The 21975-nt window shown below is 39.1% G+C and overlaps 1 protein-coding gene across 9 annotated transcripts in view; it reads right to left on the reverse strand.

Moving 5' to 3' along the window:
• Positions 1-21975, reverse strand: part of dnmt3aa (DNA (cytosine-5-)-methyltransferase 3 alpha a) — a 361546-nt gene that overhangs the window by 133865 nt on the left and 205706 nt on the right. For all 9 annotated transcript variants that reach the window (XM_078399368.1, XM_078399367.1, XM_078399366.1 and 6 more), the window contains 2 exons: positions 10941-10987; positions 9327-9473 (listed from right to left, as the gene is read on the reverse strand). In XM_078399368.1, the coding sequence (XP_078255494.1) occupies positions 9327-9473; positions 10941-10987 (194 nt within the window). The remainder of the gene's footprint in view (positions 1-9326; positions 9474-10940; positions 10988-21975) is intronic.

Here is a 21975-nt window from a genome sequence, read left to right on the forward strand (position 1 = left end):
CGTATGGCCTTGGTGAGAGTACTCCTGAGAGTACTGTGTCCTACATTAGTGAAGATATTTTTCAGAGGGACTGCAATGGGATGAAGATGGGAATTATCTGATGCATCAAGAATCTGCGGATTTCATTTATAATCCAATGTTCACAAAAATGAGAGGTGGTTGTCAGATCCTCGCCCTGATCATAATATAATAAATGCACTCCAAGGGCACAAGAATATGGACGTGCTGTTTTTATCAAAATATATAACATTCTTAAAAAGATTCAACAGTGAAGATTGTCAAAGGATGTTTCTTCTGGTTTGGCAGCATATAACTTGTGATCATTGGCATAACCTAAGCACTCAGTTAACTGGGACTGAGGGGAGCAGACATTTCTTTACTCAGGGATGTCAAACCATGGGATTTTCTTATCACAGTACATTGTGGAGGCTTAATCGGTGAATATATTCCAGACTGAGATCAAAATACTTCTAAAAATGAAGGAAGTCAAAAGATATGGGGCTGTGCAAGACGGCTGTGTAGAGAATCAGTCACGAACAGTGCAGCAGGATGAAAGATTAAATGGATCTCCCTTGTTCTCTTTCCAGCTTTCTCTACATATCATTTCATGTTTGCTCGAAATAAATATGAGTCAAATAAATTCATTAGTGGGACATATTTTGGACAGAATTATGGGGATTTTAACATTGATGGATCAACCTGGACAATTTGCTATTAATGCATTTACTTCAATTTGAACTGTGGTTATGGTCAAAATTATGTTTTAATGATAATCTGTTCTCAGGAAATGTATCGGTACATTGTAGCCATGTTAATGAGGAACTTATAGAAGTCGAAGGCCTGAGAAAACTGGTAGCGTGGGATGCATATCATGTTGGGTTTGCTTAGTAAGATCTCTACGGATTGTTGACTGGTCTGCTGGGAGCAGTGCTGGTTGTGCAGTCTCACAGCAGCGGGAAGGAAGGACCTCCTATATCTCTCCTTCACGCACTGGGTGAAGGTGTCTGTCACTGAAGGAGCTACTCAGTGCAGTGACAGTGTCCTGCATGGGGTGGGAGTCGTTGTCCAGCAGCGATGTTAGCTTTGCCATCATCCTCCTCTCTCCCACCACCTGTACTGATTCGAGGGGCTAACCCAGGACAGAGCTGGCCTTCCTGACCAGCTTGTCGAGTCTCTTCCCTTCCGCCGCTGAGATGCTGCTGCTCCAGCAGACCGCTCCATAAAAGATGGCCGATGCAACCACCGTATTGTAGAAGGTCCTTAGGAGTGCCCCCTGCACTCCAAAGGACCTGAGTCTCCTTAGCAGATAAAGTCTGCTCTGGGTCTTTCTGTATCGCGCATCAGTGTTTTCAGTCCAGTCCAGTTTATTGTTGAGGTAGACACCCAGGTACTTATAAGAATCCACCCTCTCGGTGTGCATTCCATGGATGTTCACCATCTTTTACTCCGCGCAAAGGAATATGACCTCTTTTTGCTTCATCATGGTGGGGAGTTTCTCAATATTGAGGATGACTTGCTTAGACTTACAGTGCTCTACATAATGTTTTGGACAAAGACCCATCATTTATTTATTGGCCTCTGTACTCCACAATTTGAGATTTGTGATAGAAAAAAATCACATGTGGTTAAAGTGCAGATTGTCATATTTTAATAAAGGCCATTTTTACACATTTTGGTTTCACCATGTAGAAATTACAGCAGTGTTTATACATAGTACTCCGATTTCAGGGCACCATAATGTTTGGGACACAGCAATATTATGTAAATGAAAGTAGTCATGTTTAGTACAATATTTATATCTGCCTTTGCTGAGAAGTGGCTCCTGAACTATGGAAGTATTCCATGTTCTCCAGTATCTCTTTATCGTCAGGGGATTTCCCATAGAATGTGAGGAGTAAGGGCCAATCTCTGCTCTGCTTCAGTGAACAAGTTGACAATGACTTTGAGTTTAGCATCTGAATGTGCACATATAAAAGCATCGTCTGCGCTTGATATTTAATGTTGATGTGCTCTTGAGTCAAAAGCAGAGGCAACGTGGGTTGAACATTTCCCCATGTTGTAGAATGTTCCATTTCAGCGGGAATGCAGGGGAATAAAATGTCGGAATGATGATGCAGTCTTCGTTAACATCAATCTGTCCTACACTCGATCAGGCAAGTGAAGGTTAAAACATCATGCTCTGTAACAGCCACGGCTTGAAAACTCCCTGAATTCGAAACAATGGCGAAATGTTCTATGCCCAATATCAACATTTTTTTCCCCTGTAGTTTTAAAGAGGGAAGAAAGACAAGAATGTTTTTTTTTGTTCCTGGGGTAAGATGTCAAGGGCGGCACGGTAGCACAGCGGTAGAGTTGCTGCTTTACAGCGAATGCAGCGCCGGAGACTCAGGTTCGATCCTGACTACGGGTGCTGCACTGTAAGGAGTTTGTACGTTCTCCCCGTGACCTGCGTGGGTTTTCTCCGAGATCTTCGGTTTCCTCCCACACTCCAAAGACGTACAGGTATGTAGGTTAATTGGCTGGGTAAATGTAAAAATTGTCCCTAGTGGGTGTAGGATAGTGTTAATGTACGGGGATCACTGGGCGGCACGGACTTGGAGGGCCGAAAAGGCCTGTTTCCGGCTGTATATATATGATGATGATATGAAGATGCTATGAGGTTGCAGGGTGACTTGGACAGGTTGTGTGAGTGGACAGATGCATGGCAGATGCAGTTTAATATGGATAAGTGTGAGGTTATCCACTTTGGTGGTAAGAATAGGAAGGCAGATTATTATCTGAATGGTGTCAAGTTAGGAAAAGGGGACGTACAACGAGATCTGGGTGTCCTAGTGCATCAGTCACTGAAAGGAAGCATGCAGGTACAGCAGGCAGTGAAGAAAGCCAATGGAATGTTGGCCTTCATAACAAGAGGAGTTGAGTATAGGAGCAAAGAGGTCCTTCTGCAGTTGTACAGGGCCCAAGTGAGACCGCACCTGGAGTACTGTGTGCAGTTTTGGTCTCCAAATTTGAGGAAGGATATTCTTGCTGTTAAGGGCATGCAGCGTAGGTTTACTAGGTTAATTCCCGGAATGGCGGGACTGTCCTATGTTGAAAGACTGGAGCGGCAAGGCTTGTATGCACTGGAATTTAGAAGGATGAGAGGGGATCTTATCGAAACATATAAGATTATTAAGGGGTTGAACACTTTAGAGGCAGGAAACATGTTCCCAATGTTGGGGGAGTCCAGAACCAGGGGCCACAGTTTAAGAGTAAGGGGTAGGCCATTTAGAACGGAGATGAGGAAAAACTTTTTCAGTCAGAGAGTTGTAAATCTGTGGAATTCTCTTCCTCAGAAGGCAGTGGAGGCCAATTCTCTGAATGCATTCAAGAGAGAGCTTGATAGAGCACTTAAGGGGAGCGGAGTCAGGGGGTATGGGGAGAAGGCAGGAATGGGGTACTGATTGAGAATGATCAGCCATGATCACATTGAATGTTGGTGCTGGCTCGAAGGGCCGAATTGCCTACTCCTGCACATATTGTCTATTGTCTATTGTCTAAGTCAGTTTGAAACGAATAGAAAGTCCCATTTGTACTCAACCACGCCTATTTAATTTCCTGATGAAAATTTCCACACAAACATTCCTGGGTCTCAAAAGGTAATCAGTCAAATGCACATGAAACTGTCTAATATTTGTGTATATTTGTCCATGAGTTATTGAAAGTGTGCATCCCACATGATAAATATAAATGCTTTGGGACTGACAAATGTGACTGTCAGGAAGATACGCATACTTTAGCAGGTCTTCCAGGCTGCTGGTTCCAGAAAAATCTCTGTAGCTTTACACTCCTGTTGTAGACAGCTGTGGAAACTTGCATTTCTAAAAACTGACATCACTTCAACAAAAATCCATAGCACCATGAAATTAATGAAAGGGCCTGTTAATTTAGCACCAATGAATGGTAACGTAGCACAGACTAAAGAGTAAGATTTAAAGAATGAAAAGAGAAATTAGATGCTTTTCACTGAGAAAAAAAAATCATAATTCAGAAAACCTCTGCTAGTCCTTATTCTTTGAGCTCTTATCTTTCCAGATGAAAAGGATATACTTTGTTTCATAATTATTTACCCCACTCATAAACTGCTGCTATATCCTATTCTTGACTATTTCTTCCCCACAAGGCATGGCACTCAGACTTTTACAGCTTTGCAACTGTAGCCTGCTGGTTTTCTTTTATAAATTCAATGGCCCAGAATCCCAATGGTCATTTGTGGATTTTTCTATCTGTACCTCTGTGTTAAATACAGTGCATTCAGAAAGTATTCAAACCCCTTCACTTTTTCCACATTTTGTTACATTACAGCCTTATTTTAAAATGGATTAAATTAGGTTTTTTATCATCAATCTACACACAATACCCCAGAATGAAGAAGCGAAAACAGGTCTTTAGAAATTTTTGCAAAGTAATTAAAAAGAAATAACTATCACATTTACATGAGTATTCAGACCCTTTGCTATGACACTCAAAATTGAGCTTAGGTTCATCTTGTTTCCATTGATTATCCTTGAGCTGTTTCTACAACTTGATTGGAGTCCATCAGTGGTAAATTAAATTGATTGGACATGATTTGGAAAGGCACACACCTGTCTAAATAAGGTCCCGCAGTTGACAGTGCAGGTCAGAGCAAAAACCAAGCCATGACGACGAAGGAATTGTCCGTAGACCTCCGTGACAGAATTGTGTCGAGACACAGATCTGGGGAAGGGCATAAAACAATTTCTGCAGAATTGCAGGTCCCGAAAAGCTCAGTGGCCTCCGTCATTCTTAAATGGAAGAACTTTGGAACCACCAGGATTCTTCATAGAGCTGGCCGCCGGCCAAACTGAGCAATCGGAGAAGGGCCTTGGTCAGGGAGGTGACCAAGAACCCGATGGTCACTCTGACAGAGCTCCAGAGTTCCTCTGTGAAGATGGGAGACCCTTCCAGATGGACCACTATATCTGCAGCACTCCACCAATCAGGCCTTTATGGTAGAGTGGCCAGATGGAGGCCAGTCCTCAGTAAAAGGCACATGACAGCCCACTTGGAGTTTGCCAAAAGGCACCAAAAGGACTCTCAGACCATGAGAAACAAGATTCTCTGGTCTGATGAAACCAAGATTGAACTCTTTGTCCTGAATGCCAAGCGTCACGTCTGGAGGAAACCAGGCCCCGCTCATCACCTGGCCAATACCATACCTCCAGTGAAGCATGGTGGTGGCAACATCATGCTGTGGGGATGTGTCGCTGTGCTCCTTGCAGTTATGATATATGTATTACTCAAGTCTTAGGATTAAGAATTCTCTGCAGGGAAGTTCTCCTGGTAGAACAATTTAACAACCTTTCTTCCACTCTAAAAAAGAAACATCTACTTAATCTACTTACCAGATGAGTGCGCTTTTTAATTAATCCCTGATGAAAATAAAATCATTTAATTTACTTGAGATCTTTGATGTTCTGGTTTTGCATTTAAAGTTCAAATTAGAATCCTTTCAGTCAGTTTTAATTATCCTAGTTCTCAATGTTTTGTTTTAGTTTATTTTAGAGATACAGCATTGAAACAGGCCCTCAGCCCACTAAGTCCACGCTGACCATTGATCACCTGTTCACACAAGTTCTATGTTATCCCACTTTCTCATCCATTCGCGATACAGTGCATTCAGAAAATATTCAGACCCCTTCACTTTTTCCACATTTTGTTACGTTACAGCTTTATTTAAAAATGGATTAAATTCATTTTTTTATCATCAATCTACACACAATACCCCATAATAAAAAAGCGAAAACAGGTGCGCACCCTATGTTTTGAAGAAAATTTATCTCTAACTAATTCAGCCTTGTTAGATGCTACTTGACATTATAAACAGCTTTTTGCATGACCTTTTTCACACAATATTACCTAACCAATGATCTTGCACCATGTTTATCCTAATTTCCAGAGTACACAGCTACTCACATCAAGCTACTACTTGAGATGTCAAGTATATAATTTTTTTTTTACAAGTTTCTGGGAAATGTTTGGCCCAGAACAGGAAATACATACCACTATATAATGTTTACGAGAAAACAGAATCTATCCTAATACCTGAACCTCAATGAAACAGGGGCTGCCAAGCAATGAATTGCCAAGAACCAGAGAAATGTTCAAAGATCTATTAGTTAATTGGATATGATCTTCTATTCATTCATTTAATGTAAAGTAAATTTTATATTTGTTTATTCATCTTTCATCCTTCGGCATCCCTAGTTGGCTTTGCAGATAGTAATGAATTAGGAGTGTCAAAATATGTGACTTGATAAACAATGCCCAGCTTCTGGCCTGCTCTTATAGCCAGCGTATTTATTCGGCTGGTCCAAATTGAGTTTCCGGTCAACGTGATCCTGAGGATGTTGATGATGGCCACCTTGGCAATGGTAGTACCACTGAATGTAAAAGGTAGTTGGCTTGACTCTTCTTGATGGAGATGGCATTGACTGGCTTTCTTGTGGTGTGAATGTAAATTGCCACTTATCAAGCCATGGCTGAATGTTATGTACATTTTGCTCTGCCCATGCATAGACTAATTCATTTTTGAGGGGCTATAAATGGAATTGAGCATTGTGTCATCTTTAAGGAACATCTCTATTTCTGACATAATGGGAAGTTGATCGATAAATCAGCTGAAGATGAGCCTTGGGCAACATTCTGAGGAACTCCTACGGTGATGCTCTAGAGCTGCAACGATTGATCTCTGACAAAACCAACTTCCTTTGTGCAAGGTGTAAGTCCAAGTATTAGAATGATTTATTCTTGATGCCAAGTGACGTCAGTTTTATCAGAGCTCCTTGATGCCACACTTGATCAAATGCTACCTCGTTGTGAGGGCAGCCACTCTGACCTCAACTGTATAAATTAGTTCCTTCGTTCAAGTTATGATGACATTTGAAGCTAAGACATCCGAGCAAAACCTAAATTCAGCATCAGTACACAGGTCACTGTGGAGTAAGTACCATTGTCACTGACACCTTTCATCGCTTTGATGAAGATTGGGAATGGATTGATTAGACGGTAATTAGCCAGGTTGGATTTGACATGACATGGCAATTAAACACAACACACCAGGCTACTTTCTACCTTGGTGGATAAATGCCAACACAATAACTGCACTGGAATAGCTTGGGTACAGTTTAGGCCTGCTTAAACTTCACACAATTGCCCCTCACATAGCAAAATATCCCCAAGCACTTCACAGATGTGTTATCAAAACAAACATGTTACCAAAGCACATGACCAAAACCTGGTTTTAAAGCAGTACTTTAAAGTGTGTTTTCAAGATGGAGAGAAAGGTTTTAGAGGTGGAGAAAATTCTGGGATGATAACTCAAGAGATCAGAAGCCAGGGCAGGTGACGACACTGGAGGTAATCATGGAGCATCTAAATTCAAGGATGAGGCCAGAATTGGAGCAGTTCAGTTATCTTGGGAGTTAATCACGGTTGAGATTTTGAAGAGGGGAAGAAATCACATCGTTGGTTTCCAAAAATAAAAATGAGAATGAAAAAAGTCAAGATATTACTGAAGCCACTGGAGGTTAGCCAGCACAGAAGTGGTGGTTGAATAGGATGGTGTGGGCTGACATCCAGTTTGCAAAGTTTTTGCAGACTTCAGGTTGAAAGAGCCCTAGATTAAAGGAGGCTGGTTAAGAAGGCATTGGAACAATTGTCCAGCGGTAAAAAATACAGTTGGAGAGATTCAACAGTGGATAAGCCCATTTAGGGCAACTCGATTTCAGGCAGTTGTCAAGTCATTAGTTGGATTTAGTGGCTGGGGAATGAAGTTTGCATAAGGATCCAAAGGCAAAGGCTTTGGTCATCCTAATATTTAATTGGTGGAAATTTCTATCCATCCTAATTTGGTTGTTGACAACCAGTGGAATAATTGGGGACAGTACACCTCTGTCAACTACTTTGAGTCATTCCATGGCATTTTATCCTATCCTATAAATGTCTACATTTATTTTGCTGTCAAGTTCCTGGAAACAGTTCACTTTGTTTTTTTAAATTACTGATATGATACACTGGTCAACCTGTGGAGTACCTTCAGCAACAGTGTGCAAGAAGGAACCGCAGATGCTGGTTTAAACCGAAGATAGACACCGAGATGCTGCCTTTCCCGCTGAGTTACTCCAGCTTTTTGGGTCTACATTCAGCAACAGACTGGTTCCACCAAGATGCAGTACAGAATGCCACAGGAGATCCTTTATCCCTGTGGTTATCAAACTGTACAACTCCTCCCCCTTCTGTCGTTAGGTAGACTGACTCCCCACCCCCCCCTCCTCCCCAATCTTTTTGTACATCCCCAATCCTTTCCACTCATCACTTTAATTTCATGTTTCATGTATCTTGTGTTATATGATTGATGGCAGATCAATTTCCCTCCTGGGATAAATAAAGTTCTATGGTATCGTATCGTATCATAAATAAAACATAGGAAGCTGTATCTGAAAAAACAATAGTGTCTTAACTTTTATCAGGACACAACAGTAACTCCACAGATTCAAAATAATGTCATTTTACATCCATCCAGATTAATGCAGTGTTTGCCATATGGTGAAATCAAGATGCAAATACACAAGTGATGAAGGTTAAAAATACAACCTACACGTCTGCTATTTACATGCTGATTCCTATTTTTTACACATCCCTGTTACGTTGTAAGTGACAGCCAAATGAGATGCATTTCTTCAAGATTTCCACTGTAAAGTGTTGACATCAAAGGAAGTATACAAATAATTAGAATGTACATATTCTCCACATTTTATCAGAAGGTCAGAACGTCTCCCAAACATTGAATTTCCCATCCTCTGGCGTTGTGAAAAACCTTATGAATGCTGTTAGATCAATATACTCGACCCATTTTGCAAAATACCTCAAATTAACATTCACTGGCATCACACTTTTCTACAGCACCAGGAAGTAGAGCATCTCTGCAAAGTTGCCAGAAAGTTGCTCTATCAATTGAGTCAATTTGTGGATAGACTTCCAAAAAACAGTAGGAAGAAGTTAATTATACAATATTAATTTAGTGGAAAACTATGAGAGAAAATGTATGTCTTTGAACTCATTTGATTATGTCAGTATCTTTTAACCCTAATTAATTATTTTTTCACAGGAGATGTGAAGATTGTTAGCTTTATCTGTGAACACGAGTTAAAGTATAAATGTCAAATTGCCATTGATAAACTTTATTGAAATATTCGCTGAATTAGTATAAGAGCTGGGATTTTTGATGCTCTCCCAATGATCTTTTATTCATAATATAAACTTACCTCCTTCTTCCATTTAGCCAGCCACTCATCTCGTTTCCGCTTACTGATATAATAGGGATCGCCAGCTTGGAAGGTTATTCGCTGAACTGGCCTCTGACGCAGGCTCCTTTCCCACCCTGATTGGCCACGATTTCGCCCCCTTGTTCCCTGTTGGAAAGGATACATTTTGTTGACAATATTTGGAAGTATAAAGATATTACTGATCTTTCATTTACATCTTCTTTCAGTACCACATTAACAATCAGTGAGTATGAGTATGGAATTAGCAGTTTCTTAGTGGGAGAAACTGAAAGTGCATGTCAAATTACAGCTGGTTACAAAGAACTTTCGCCTGCTCTGAACCTGTATTAGCCCACTTGTTTGGCATAGATATTTGAAAAGGATGTGAAGTATCTTCGATTTTTTTGATCAGCCACCGAAAGAATATAAATTAAGTTAAATCTGTTTCTACATTGAAGAAAAACTTCATAAGTGAGTACAAAGTGATGGGATTTTGTTGGGATCTCTTAGGTATCAAGATTAGCATTTGTTCTGTGTAAAATGCACATTTGAGTTTGGAATGCCAAATGTTCACTTCTGCTAATAACTTTCTGAGCATTTCGATCCAGCTGCAAAGAAATAATACCTTGTAAAGGAGTGTGTGCATTTTATGAATCAGTACCACCCTTCTTTCACTTTATAGCTCAATGGTCTGGTTAGGCCCACTTTCCCTGTTCACTCGCTGTGCTCCTCCACAGGCCGCTGTCCAATCAAGCTCCAAGACACACTGCTCTTACTCCCTGCTGACAAAGGTCATTTAAATTGCTCCTAAATGCCTAAGATGCTGAGAAACACTTAAAATTGCTCGAGGATTTTACTGATTGAGTTTTATTAAAAAAACTTAGGAAATATACCATTATTTGAAAAGGCAATGAGGTACAATTGAAAACATTAAGATTAAGCAAGATGAAGCAAAAAAAAATCACTTACCCACGACTTAATTTTTCAATCAAGATCGGTGACCCCATGTATGGGGCTCTGCAAACGCTGGCCACAATAACTCATTGGCACCAGTGAAAAAAATATCACATTTAAAACCCAACACTTTGATCCTTATTATAATTTGAAGAACAAGCTTGTTACACAGGTTTCATATATGCATGGACATTTCTATTTATGATCAAATATGGGATGCTTTACACAGAAGCGGCAAATAAATAAATTACCGTAAAATGCATGATCATAGGTTTCATATTTCATATCAACAAAAAAGGTAAATAATATCCAAATACAAGTCACAGATTCATACGCATATGCCCGTATGAGAAAAATGCAGAAGTTTTTATAAAGCTGATGAATGCTTCCAGAATTCAACAAACCAAGGGTTGAAGATTTTTCTTTTAATTCCTCATGAAATTAATGAGGAATTAATTGAGATTGCTTCATTTGATTGGAGTTCCATCATATCATTATTTTGTAGATTTTTTTGTTAAAATATCTCATCTGCAGTACAACTCTGCATGAGATATGGGATTAGCTTCCCTCTGTTTGAAAGGTTTGACAAAACACCTGTAATGCCTTGGCATCCTGCAAAAGGAAGTAACATTTCCATATATAAGATAAAAGGTACATTACCTCAGCTTTTACTGACTCTTGTGTTGATGTGGTGTTTTCCTCAGATCCTAAAAAAAAGAAAAACAATTTAAATCAAAACATATACCCCTCAATAAATCTTTATTGACCAATATTTTTGCATCATCAAAATAATTTTTAAGTGGTGTAGGTTGTACACAGTTCAAATTATAATTATATTAAATATGTTCTGCGCTAGTTTGTGTGGACTGCAGCAAGCATCCCTCTAACCTTTCATACCAGTTTAGACATCCACAATGTCTTCAATTCTTATTTTGGACCAACCTTTGTAATTTCTGTTTCAAATTATGGTGGTTCGCTTTATTGAGGATGCACAATTCCTTGTAAAACTTTATTTCATGACATCATCATCATCAAATTTATGGGAACAATGCTGGAGAAGAGTTTTGCCAAGAAGTTAAAAATATATTTTATCTTGCCTCAAACTCCCCTTTCTGATCAGTCTATGTGACAAGTGAGTACGGTTTGCTCATTAATGATCTCAAGTGGAGTTTTACATCCTGAGATGTGCAGCTGCGTAAGTAGGTCTTTTCAACTGGGAAAAGTGGTAGGATTTATATTACAACGGAATTAGATCATTTTCCCAGAATACTATGCAGCAAAAAGATGTCAAGGGATCAAGGACAACAAAGGAAATAGTAACATCTGGAAAAACTTCTGGAATCGAATTAAAGAATGTGCAATGTACTACCACAGATGATAAGCATCATGATTAAAAAAGACCTGTCCTTGGAAGTTACTACTTGAGAAGGACTTTTTCTTATTTTATAAAAGATTGCATCAAACTACAGCACCATGTTGCTGCCAAAATGGCAGATTTTCCATCTTTGTAATAAACAAAATGCTGAACATCCTTTTATGAAAACCTAAAAGAATTGTTTTTCTACAAAAGGAGTATAAAGTGTCCAGTGTAGATGAATTCCAGGTAATACATTTTGATCCTTGGAAAAGAAAGGTCCAATGAACATGAATGAAAAGAAACATTCAATTTTAAACTGAACCTGGAGTGAAGAAATATACAAGAAATCCAGGGTCAAGAATTCATTTTGGAAACTGATCACTATTATTTTGTAGGCATTTTTGAAGCTAGTCTGAGCTAATGCAGTTATAAGCAGCGGCAGTTTTAAGTTGTGTTTTTCAAGGAGGAATGTTGGACTTGAACATGACTTATCATATCATATCATATCATATCATATCATATCATATATCTACAGCCGGAAACAGGCCTTTTCGGCCCTCCAAGTCCGTGCCGCCCAGTGATCCCCGTACATTAACACTATCCTACACCCACTAGGGACAATTTTTACATTTACCCAGCCAATTAACCTACATACCTGTACGTCTTTGGAGTGTGGGAGGAAACCGAAGATCTCGGAGAAAACCCACGCAGGTCACGGGGAGAACGTACAAACTCCTTACAGTGCAGCACCCGTAGTCAGGATCGAACCTGTGTCTCCGGCGCTGCATTCGCTGTAAAGCAGCAACTCTACCGCTGCGCTACCGTGCCGAACAGAACTTGTCATTCTGGTTTCAAACAATGCTGTTTTGCATCCATCCAATGGCAACTGTTGAGAGCCACATACTTCAGGTGCAAATGCCTATCCAAGTTGATTCTTGTACTTCTCTTTACCTGCGTTTTTCCTCAATAATTGCCATTGCCCTCAGATTCCAGAATCATGAATCAGAATTAATCACTGTAGATACAAAACGGTCTATATGCGTAAGTGCCACGGGTACAACTTGAACCAGGCATCCAGTCATCAGTGCAGCAGAGCGTAATCTGCCAGAAATGTTCACTACAAGCAGATAACAGCCTAAATCTGAATGCACCATTTGAAGGGATCTACAGCTGGCAAATTAGTTAGTAATTTTGACTATTTGTTGTAACAAATCTGCATGTGTTTAGTGCTTTCTGAAATTGTTTCTAATGTTGTGAACTCTATTGGGTTGGGTGTGCTTGGTGCTGAAGGATTCTATCCTGATCTTCAGCCTCCTGCACAAACCAGCTGTTTCCAGCTTCAGTCCATGGACAAGTATTTTCCTGAGAATGACCATGAGTCATGCACAATATGCAAACTAAATGAAGGAGGAGGAGAAAGGTTATCAGCAGGAGATTGCATCTATCCAGGTTGCTTAGACATCAATTCTCCTACCCTGTAGTTCAAAGTATTTAATTAATCCAGAGAATTTGTTGAATCTGAATCCCACGATTATGTTATTCAAACTCAGGAAGCTGTTACTTTGTACAAGGAAGACACTTAAATCCCAGGCATTTAGATAACTATTGATGCTGCTGAACTTCCTGGCACAGAATTTATATAGAATCGTGGATTGAGATCTGGATGCAGTGTTTATTCACCACATGTTAAAGATACATTTTGATAGCAATATGTTTCACTAGTTTATCAGTTTGCAATTTTGAAAAACATTTTATTTTCTTTCCTTACTTTATGAAAATAGCAAAATCAAGATTTAGAGCAATGATTTACACCATATCCCACGTTTACTAGAGAGGACAATAGACAATGGACAATAGGTGCAGGAGTAGGCCATTCGGCCCTTTGAGCCAGCACCACCATTCAATATGATCATGGCAGATCATTCTCAATCAGTACCCCGTTCCTGCCTTCTCCCCATACCCCCTGACTCCGCTATCCTTAAGAGCTCTATCTGGCTGTCTTGAAAGCATTCAGAGAATTGGCCTCCACTGCCTTCTGAGGCAGAGAATTCCACAGATTTACAACTTTCTGAGTGATTTTTTTTTTCCTCATCTCCGTTCTAAATGGCCTACCCCTTATTCTTAAACTGTGGCCCCTGGTTCCGGACTCCCCCAACATTGGGAACATGTTTCCTGCCTCTAACATGTCCAATCCCTTAATGATCTCATATGTTTCAATAAGATCCCCTCTCATCCTTCTAAATTCCAGTGTATACAAGCCTAGTCGCGCCAGTCTTTCAACATTAGACAGTCCCGCCATTCCGGGAATTAACCTAATGAACCTACACTATACGCCCTCAATAGCAAGAATATCCTTCCTCAAATTTGGAGACCAAAACTGCACACAGTACTCCAGGTGCGGTTTCACTAGACATCTCAGATGTCCTAGAGTGATAAGCTTCATCTCAGGAACATGTGGGAGTCAGCGGATTTATAGTAGAAATTAGTCGATAGTCTGTCCTCTATGATGGAGACAGAGAAAATCGATAAACTTCATCGTCTAATTTGTTCTTCAAACACAATTTCTCCAATGATGATAAAAATGATATTATCATTTATCATCAAAGATTCTTGAAACTGTATGTTGTAATCATGTAGGTACTGTATTTTTTTACCATCTGCAGCACGAAAACAGAATGCGGCGAAGACCAAAGGGTCAATTGAGCATTAATTCAGTAGTGCTTAATTGGAAGTGTCACAGCAGGGGAGAATGCACTTTCAGTCAGCAGAGAAAATTCAGCAGTTTTCAACTGCATAAAGCAGTGTTTATACTGCAAAGCTCTCCCTCCATTTCCTGCTGTATTCTTTGTAATACTGATACTGCATCTACCTATTGCTTGGATTTGATCCAAGAGAAGCAGAGAAACACAGCTGCAAGTACAGTGCAAACAGATGACTGCAAGGACATAGCCTTTAGACTTCATCAGAATTATTAGGTTCCATTGATTTTATTTAACATTATGCTCTAACCTCTTCAATGTGACACAAGTTATGTTTTTTAAGTTTAAAAAATGATCAATGATGAATGAATGCGATAAATTGCCTGGGACTTTTTTAATTCTATGAAAATAGGAAAATAAGGATTTTGAGTCAAAACTGGTTAAATACAAATATTTTGCACAACTTTTTATTATACTCTTTAATATTTAACATAGGATGCTTTTGTTTTCAATTTGGAATTTAAGGACAAAAGGAAATGATAGTACAATAAGATATTTAATCAAGCTGTGATCCCTCCACTACCTGATGAATGAGGAATATGTTGTTTTCCCTTTTCAGTATAAAACTGAATTTGCAAATACCCAGCTAAATGTTAGTTCCAGAATCTAACAGAGCTGGGTTGTTCATATAAGTAACAGCAGGATTTAATAGACAATAGACAATAGACAATAGGTGCAGGAGTAGGCCATTCAGCCCTTCGAGCCAGCACCGCCATTCAATGCGATCATGGCTGATCACTCTCAATCAGTACCCCGTTCCTGCCTTCTCCCCATACCCCCTCACTCCACTATCCTTAAGAGCTCTATCCAGCTCTCTCTTGAAAGCATCCAACGAACTGGCCTCCACTGCCTTCTGAGGCAGAGAATTCCACACCTTCACCACTCTCTGACTGAAAAAGTTCTTCCTCATCTCCGTTCTAAATGGCCTACCCCTTATTCTTAAACTGTGGCCCCTTGTTCTGGACTCCCCCAACATTGGGAACATGTTTCCTGCCTCTAATGTGTCCAATCCCCTAATTATCTTATATGTTTCAATAAGATCCCCCCTCATCCTTCTAAATTCCAGTGTATTTTGCTCTTAAATTCATCTAGTTTTGCTTGAACACCTGCTGTTTCAGAAGGCCTCTTGTGTCGTAATCCAAATGCAAAGTACTGCAAGTGCTGAAAATTTGAAAGCAAAGTAGGAAAAGCTGAAAATATTGCACAAAGGTGACAGCATTGTCAGGAGAAACAGCACTGACTTAAAAATATTAAAGTTTCAAATTAACTCAATTTCCCTCTCCACAAATATAGCCTGACCTGCTGTATTTCTTGCTTTCTTGCTCTTACATGTTTTTGATTTCTTGCTTTTACCTGTTAGTAATATAATGTGCATCAGACTTGCTTTTTTTTTGTACCCTAGCAGAATGTCAACTATTAGCTATGTAGCTGCATTTGGCCATGGCACTATTTGGAGGAGAGACCGTCACACAATTCCTGTGGAATCAAATCCCTGTCTTCATACTGAAAACACTGGCATAATACTGTTATTTGAATTAATTTAACATGTTATTCTGAATTCATCAAACCTTTCAATTTCATGTAACATACACGATAAAATGAATATGACAACTGCAAGGGAAATTGGTCTTAACTTCTATGATTGTGTAGGTGATATTTCACCTGAAAATTCTGTCAATTGAATCCTTTTAAGTACTTGAAAGCTTTGGCATTTTGAGCAGGGCTGAAAGATCATGAAAACTGTTAATGATGCCCACAATTTGTGGAATGCTGCCACATGGAAAATATTCAGGGCCTTTTCATGCTGCTGTTTGCTTTATATAGGGAAACAGGAAAGGAGTTAGCTCTGGTGAACAACACATCTGTCAGCTCTTTAATATGCACCAGCTCACGGTTGACTGATTTGACATATGACCTTCCCTGTTCTTTGGAACAATCTGAAGGCAGTAAAAATTTAGTAGGGTTGTTACCTTTACAGCCATCAGCAGTGCTGCCCCAGTCGTTGATCTTGTCTACAGATAACGCTTGAGGATATGACATAAATCTGTCGCAGAGTCCCAGTGGAACTGGACCCTGCAATAGGCGATATCCTCGGACATTTCCAAGTACCTATCACTACATCTGCAAACAAAACTATATATAAGGCTCTTTGCAGGCAGTTCACCTCTAATGTAAACACAGCTGTCTCTCATCCCTCCTGAAATGATCATGTGTCAACTCTTGGTAGAGCAAAGCCCATTTTCTAAAACTGACTAATGTAATTTAAATGACAACTATTAGAACATTAAAAATGGGCAAGATAGACTGAAACTCCTTGCAGAGTTAGAGCTCAAGGCTAAACACCCCCAGTTTAAACTCCAGGATGCAAAGTTGCAGCATATCCACAAGAAGTGAATCTCCAGAGGACCAGAATAAACCATCCTTTCATGAGCCAGTTTATTCAGCTGAAGTCGATCAACAAAGAATTTAGGCAAGAAAATCAAGGATCCTTGCCACAGGGTACATTTGATTCACGTTTTGCAAAATTTGAAAGTCTTTCATTGAGGACTTGATGTTTTGCATCATTGGGATCAAATCAAAAATGGTGAGTGTAAACTGGGGAGTGATTGATCTGAATAGGTTTCCGTTTAATTCTTCTGCTCATGCTGTCACAGCAAACATACCATGGAATTCACTTTACCTTCTATCCATTTAATGAATTAAAGGAAGAATCATGTGTGTTCCTTCGCAGTTACCCACTTTGATTTGCACTTTTATCTTTGACAATGCATGCACCCAGGAATCCAGACCACATAGCCAGGGACATACGAAAGGCTCTCCCAAAGTTGGCTGTTGAAATGCTGGAATGACCTCAACCAACTTCAGCACCTTCTTAGGGTTGAATCTTCTCCCAAATCGAATCAGGTTATGTTTATTATTTGTTACAATAGTCCTTGATTTGCTTTCAACCTCTTTATATTGTTTTTTAAACAATTAGTTGCGGATGCATTCAGATTAGAGAGTGGTTCATTAAAATTTATGAGCATTGAATTTTAAAATTCTTTGAGCTCCACATTGAATTCCCATGTTTGGAAATGCCATGAAATCTGATTCTAATTGTTTTGCAAATGGATTACAAATTGCTTTATACATTATTTGTTGCCAAGTCTCTCTTACTGACTGAGCGATTCATTGCTAATCTTACAAATGCAGTAAATAAGGCAAGAAACTAAGATTAAGCAACAACCACAAATAGGCAGTGTTCAGAATTGTTTTTAACATTCAGATTTATCCCCACTAGGAACACTTAAAGATAAAGTCCCCATACAATTTACGCAGAATAAAATGCCAATGCTTTAATTTGTAAGTAAAATTGAGTAGGTGCCAAATTATATTGTTGAAACTAGCAAAGTGATGGGAATGCACTCATCAAAAATTTAGAATTGTGTTAGTGTTATCTAGCATCTCTACGAGTTTTTAAAAAATCAAAAATTATAATTTTCAGCATGCTCATAAAAGTTATCAAATCACTGCATCAAATTCGGACACGTTGGAACTACAGCACTAACCCTTGTAGTGAAATATAATATCATAGCTGGTGAATAAATTAATCTGTGAAACTGCAAAGAATTCATCACTATAGTGCACTTTCTGATCCACATTGGCTGCAATACAATTTTGCCTTTTTTAATTTAACAGTTCCAAAGAACTTGAAAAGTCAATGTAAATTATCTAGGACAAGGTGTTTATATTTACAGAATATATGGTTACTCTTGCCTAAAATCACCCTCAAAAATCATCAGTAAACTTCAATACATTCAAAACTCCGCTGCCCGTCTACTCACCCACACTCCGATCCGTGACCATATCACCCCCGTCCTTTATAAACTCCACTGGCTCCCCGTCCCCCAGAGAATCCAGTACAAAATCCTCCTCATAACCTACAAAGCCCTCCATAACCTGGCCCCATCCTACCTGACCGACCTCCTCCACAGGCACACTCCCACCTGCACCCTCCGCTCTGCTGCTGCCAATCTCCTATCCCCCCACATCCGGACCAAACTCAGATCCTGGGGGGACAGGGCTTTCTCCATCGCTGCTCCCACCCTATGGAACTCACTACCCCAAAACGTTAGAGACTCCTCCACACTCACCACATTCAAAACATCGCTGAAGTCTCACCTGTTCAGTACTGCCTTCAACCACTGAAGGTCACCTCACCTTCTGTCTCCTTTCTCTGTTCGTTTATTTATTTACTTATTTATCTATTTATTCATTTCCCTATGTTCTCTAAATCTCTGTAAAGCGTCTTTGAGTATATGAAAAGCGCTATATAAATAAAATACATTATTATTATTAAATCAAATTGTGATATTTTCCTCTTATGGATGTTGAGGTTCATAATCTGTTAATATTGTAGATTTCAGATTTCCTTAAATACTGTTGCATAAAAATACTTTGTTTGGTGTTCAATTGAATCCATTGTGATGGGTTATCTCTTTCCTTGCATAGAATATTTAACTTTCAGGTGGAATGAAAACAATTGGCGAATAAAGAGAGCTGATGTAATGAATCCTCCTCATTCTTGGAATTTTTTAAAATTATGCCAATGGCTCAGCTCATGAAGCAGCTGCAGTCCATCATTTCTATACTCATGAGGTGGGAATGAGTATTCCTGGCCCAAACCTTGATTTGAACTTTAGAAAAGTGCTCTAAGCTCTAGGAAAAGCATAACTAAATAAAACTGGTACTGATACTTAGTGGAGCAGGGCAGGAGAAATCACAGAGGGGGAGCAGCGAGAGAGCATGTTGCTAAACTCTCGTCGAAGAGAGGAGAACTTCTTCAAAGTGGACATACCTTGAGGAGAAATCGCAGTGGAGCTTACTGATACTTAATTTCTATGCACTTTTGATGTATCTGCTCATTTGCTTCAAGCAAAAACTTGTGTACAAACAATTTATCAGTATGTCTATAATTTTCAGATTATGTGGCCTTGGATTAGTTTCAATGCTTGTCTTTTGGGGAGATGTACAGAAAGAACAAATTTATGTGTGTTTCCACAAAAGACCTCTTATTGATTTACAATAGGTGCCTTATTACTCAATCCCGCTGCTGTTGGGTAGAAGATTGAAAGCACGGACCACCAGACTCAGGTCCAGCCTCTTCCCATCTGTTACCAAACTTCTGAGCAGTCCTTCCATAAACAAGGATAAAGACACGATTCTCCAACCTACCACGTTGCGGACATTGGACTTTTCCCTCTGTAACTGTTATGCTACAATGCTGAGAAACTATATTCTTCACTCTGGTATCCTTCTCTTTGGTCTACCTTTTGTACTTGTGTTTGGCTTGATTGTATTCATGTATCGTATTATTTGATTGGATAGCATATAAACAAAAGCTTTACACTGTACCTCGATACATGTGACAATAATAAACCTAGCTTAAATCTTTAACATTTAATATTTAAATATTAGTTAAAGGATGCGATTCAGTTAAAATCTTTAATATTTTGATGAATGGATTGGATGAAGTTGTGAATGGCATGATCTGCAAATTTACAGATTATAGTAAGCAATCATTTGAACTGTAAATGATCCTTGCTTGCTTCATGCAAATCATAATGTGTTGGGAACTTGGACTCACCAAAGACTGGTAAATTATATATAACAAATAAATGCAGTGTTATGCATGTGGGTTGAGAAAATGTTAATCCCCTTCAGAGAATAAACATCAAAGGTGCAGAAAGGTCAAAGAAGCTGTGAAATTTCCTTCAGGCAAAGTACTTAATGAAATGTGCAGCTGAAAGTAGGTTTTTCAAGTATTTTGATAGGAGGTTTATTAGTTGAGTTTCTGTTTGTTTTACAGGGTTAAAAAGGCTTGGGAGATAACGTACACAGGTGTGAATTATTATCTGGTGTGTTCACCTAATAAAATTAGATTTGGTAGAAATGAGTGTTCATTTTACAATATAGTACCTGTTGATGTCTAACTTCATGCATGCTCATATTTTACAAAGCAGAGTTTGCTGTTTGTACTGTAACTAAGTTGACAGACAAATACCCAAAGACCAAGATCCAATCCCACAAAGGTCATTGTAGAATGTAAGTACAGATAATAATCAGGAATCTAAAAACTAATCCCTATGATGCTGACCAAATAACAACCAAATTTTCATAAAAACCTATCTAGTTCTTTTAGAGAGACTCTGCTATCCTCACGAGTCTTGTTCAAATGTGGCTCCAAACCTGTGGTATTGCAAATAATACAGTTGTCCTGTTACCACTACACAAAACCCTCTTAGGGTTTTGACCCAAAACGTCCCCATTCCTTCTCTCCAGAGATGCTGCCTGTCCTGCTGAGTTACTCCAGCTTTTTATGTCTATCATTGGCCTATCTTCATGTAGATGTGATTATGTAGATGTAGTATGATGTAGATGTAGTATGCAATGCACACAAGTGCATTGGCTGGCTCTTGTGTGAGCATGCAGGAGTCAGGTGGCCATAATTTATTCCTTTAACAATGATCACAGCCATCACATCCAGGTCAGCTAAAATACCAGGTGAAAGGGATTCACTGATGGTGTTGGAATATATCCATGTAAAGAATAGTGCATTTAAATTAGTGTTAACTAAACAGGTAATGTTACGAAGATTGCTGCACTTTGTTCTTAAACTCATTGCAGATTGGGTTCTCACTGTATGTTTTCCTTGAACAAAGAATAACAGGCCATTAGCAAGGCCTGACTTCTAATGAGCAGAAGCATTGTCTTTGTAGGATGCTGCTGATCACATACTATGTCTGAAGTAAATAGTAAATCTACTGCTAACAAACTCACTGGAAATGTTATTTATTGCCTTGATCTCCATTGCCCTTTGAACAAATAACAAGGTGATTGACAGTACGTCAGGTCACAAGCTGAATTAAACATTAAAAAAAAGAAACAAACAAAATCTTATACATTGCAATAAATAAATAAATAATTTACCATTATGCTCTAAGCCTATTTTGAAATTGGAATGCCTAAATAATTTGGTCAAAGGCATATGAAACCATTTATCGTGTCCCCGCTCTGCCTCCATATGTATACAGCACTTTTAAGGCAGATATTATGAAACATATACAACCAAACATTCAGTTAAATACAATAGATAGCTTTTGTAAGATTTTCATTAAACAATGTGAATGAACGTGTTACGCATCCATTATTGATGTGCTCGCCAAGCTACATCGTCTCCAAGTTAAGAAATATCTTGATTTAAAAATCAATGTTCATTTTAAATCTCTATAAAGCTTCACCCTTCCCTATCTCTGTCAGCCTCTCCACCATCATAATCATGTGAGAAGTCTTGCTATGGAGGGCGTGCAGCGTAGGTTCACTAGATTAATTCCCGGAATGGCGGGACTGTCGTATGTCGTATGTTGAAAGGCTGGAGCGATTGGGCTTGTATACACTGGAATTTAGAAGGATGAGGGGGGATCTTATTGAAACATATAAGATAATTAGGGGATTGGACACATTAGAGGCAGATAACATGTTCCCAATGTTGGGGGAGTCCAGAACAAGGGGCCACAGTTTGAGAATAAGGGGTAGGCCA

This window comes from Rhinoraja longicauda, chromosome 5, assembly GCF_053455715.1.
Source record: "Rhinoraja longicauda isolate Sanriku21f chromosome 5, sRhiLon1.1, whole genome shotgun sequence".
Classification (NCBI taxonomy): Eukaryota; Metazoa; Chordata; class Chondrichthyes; order Rajiformes; family Arhynchobatidae; genus Rhinoraja; species Rhinoraja longicauda.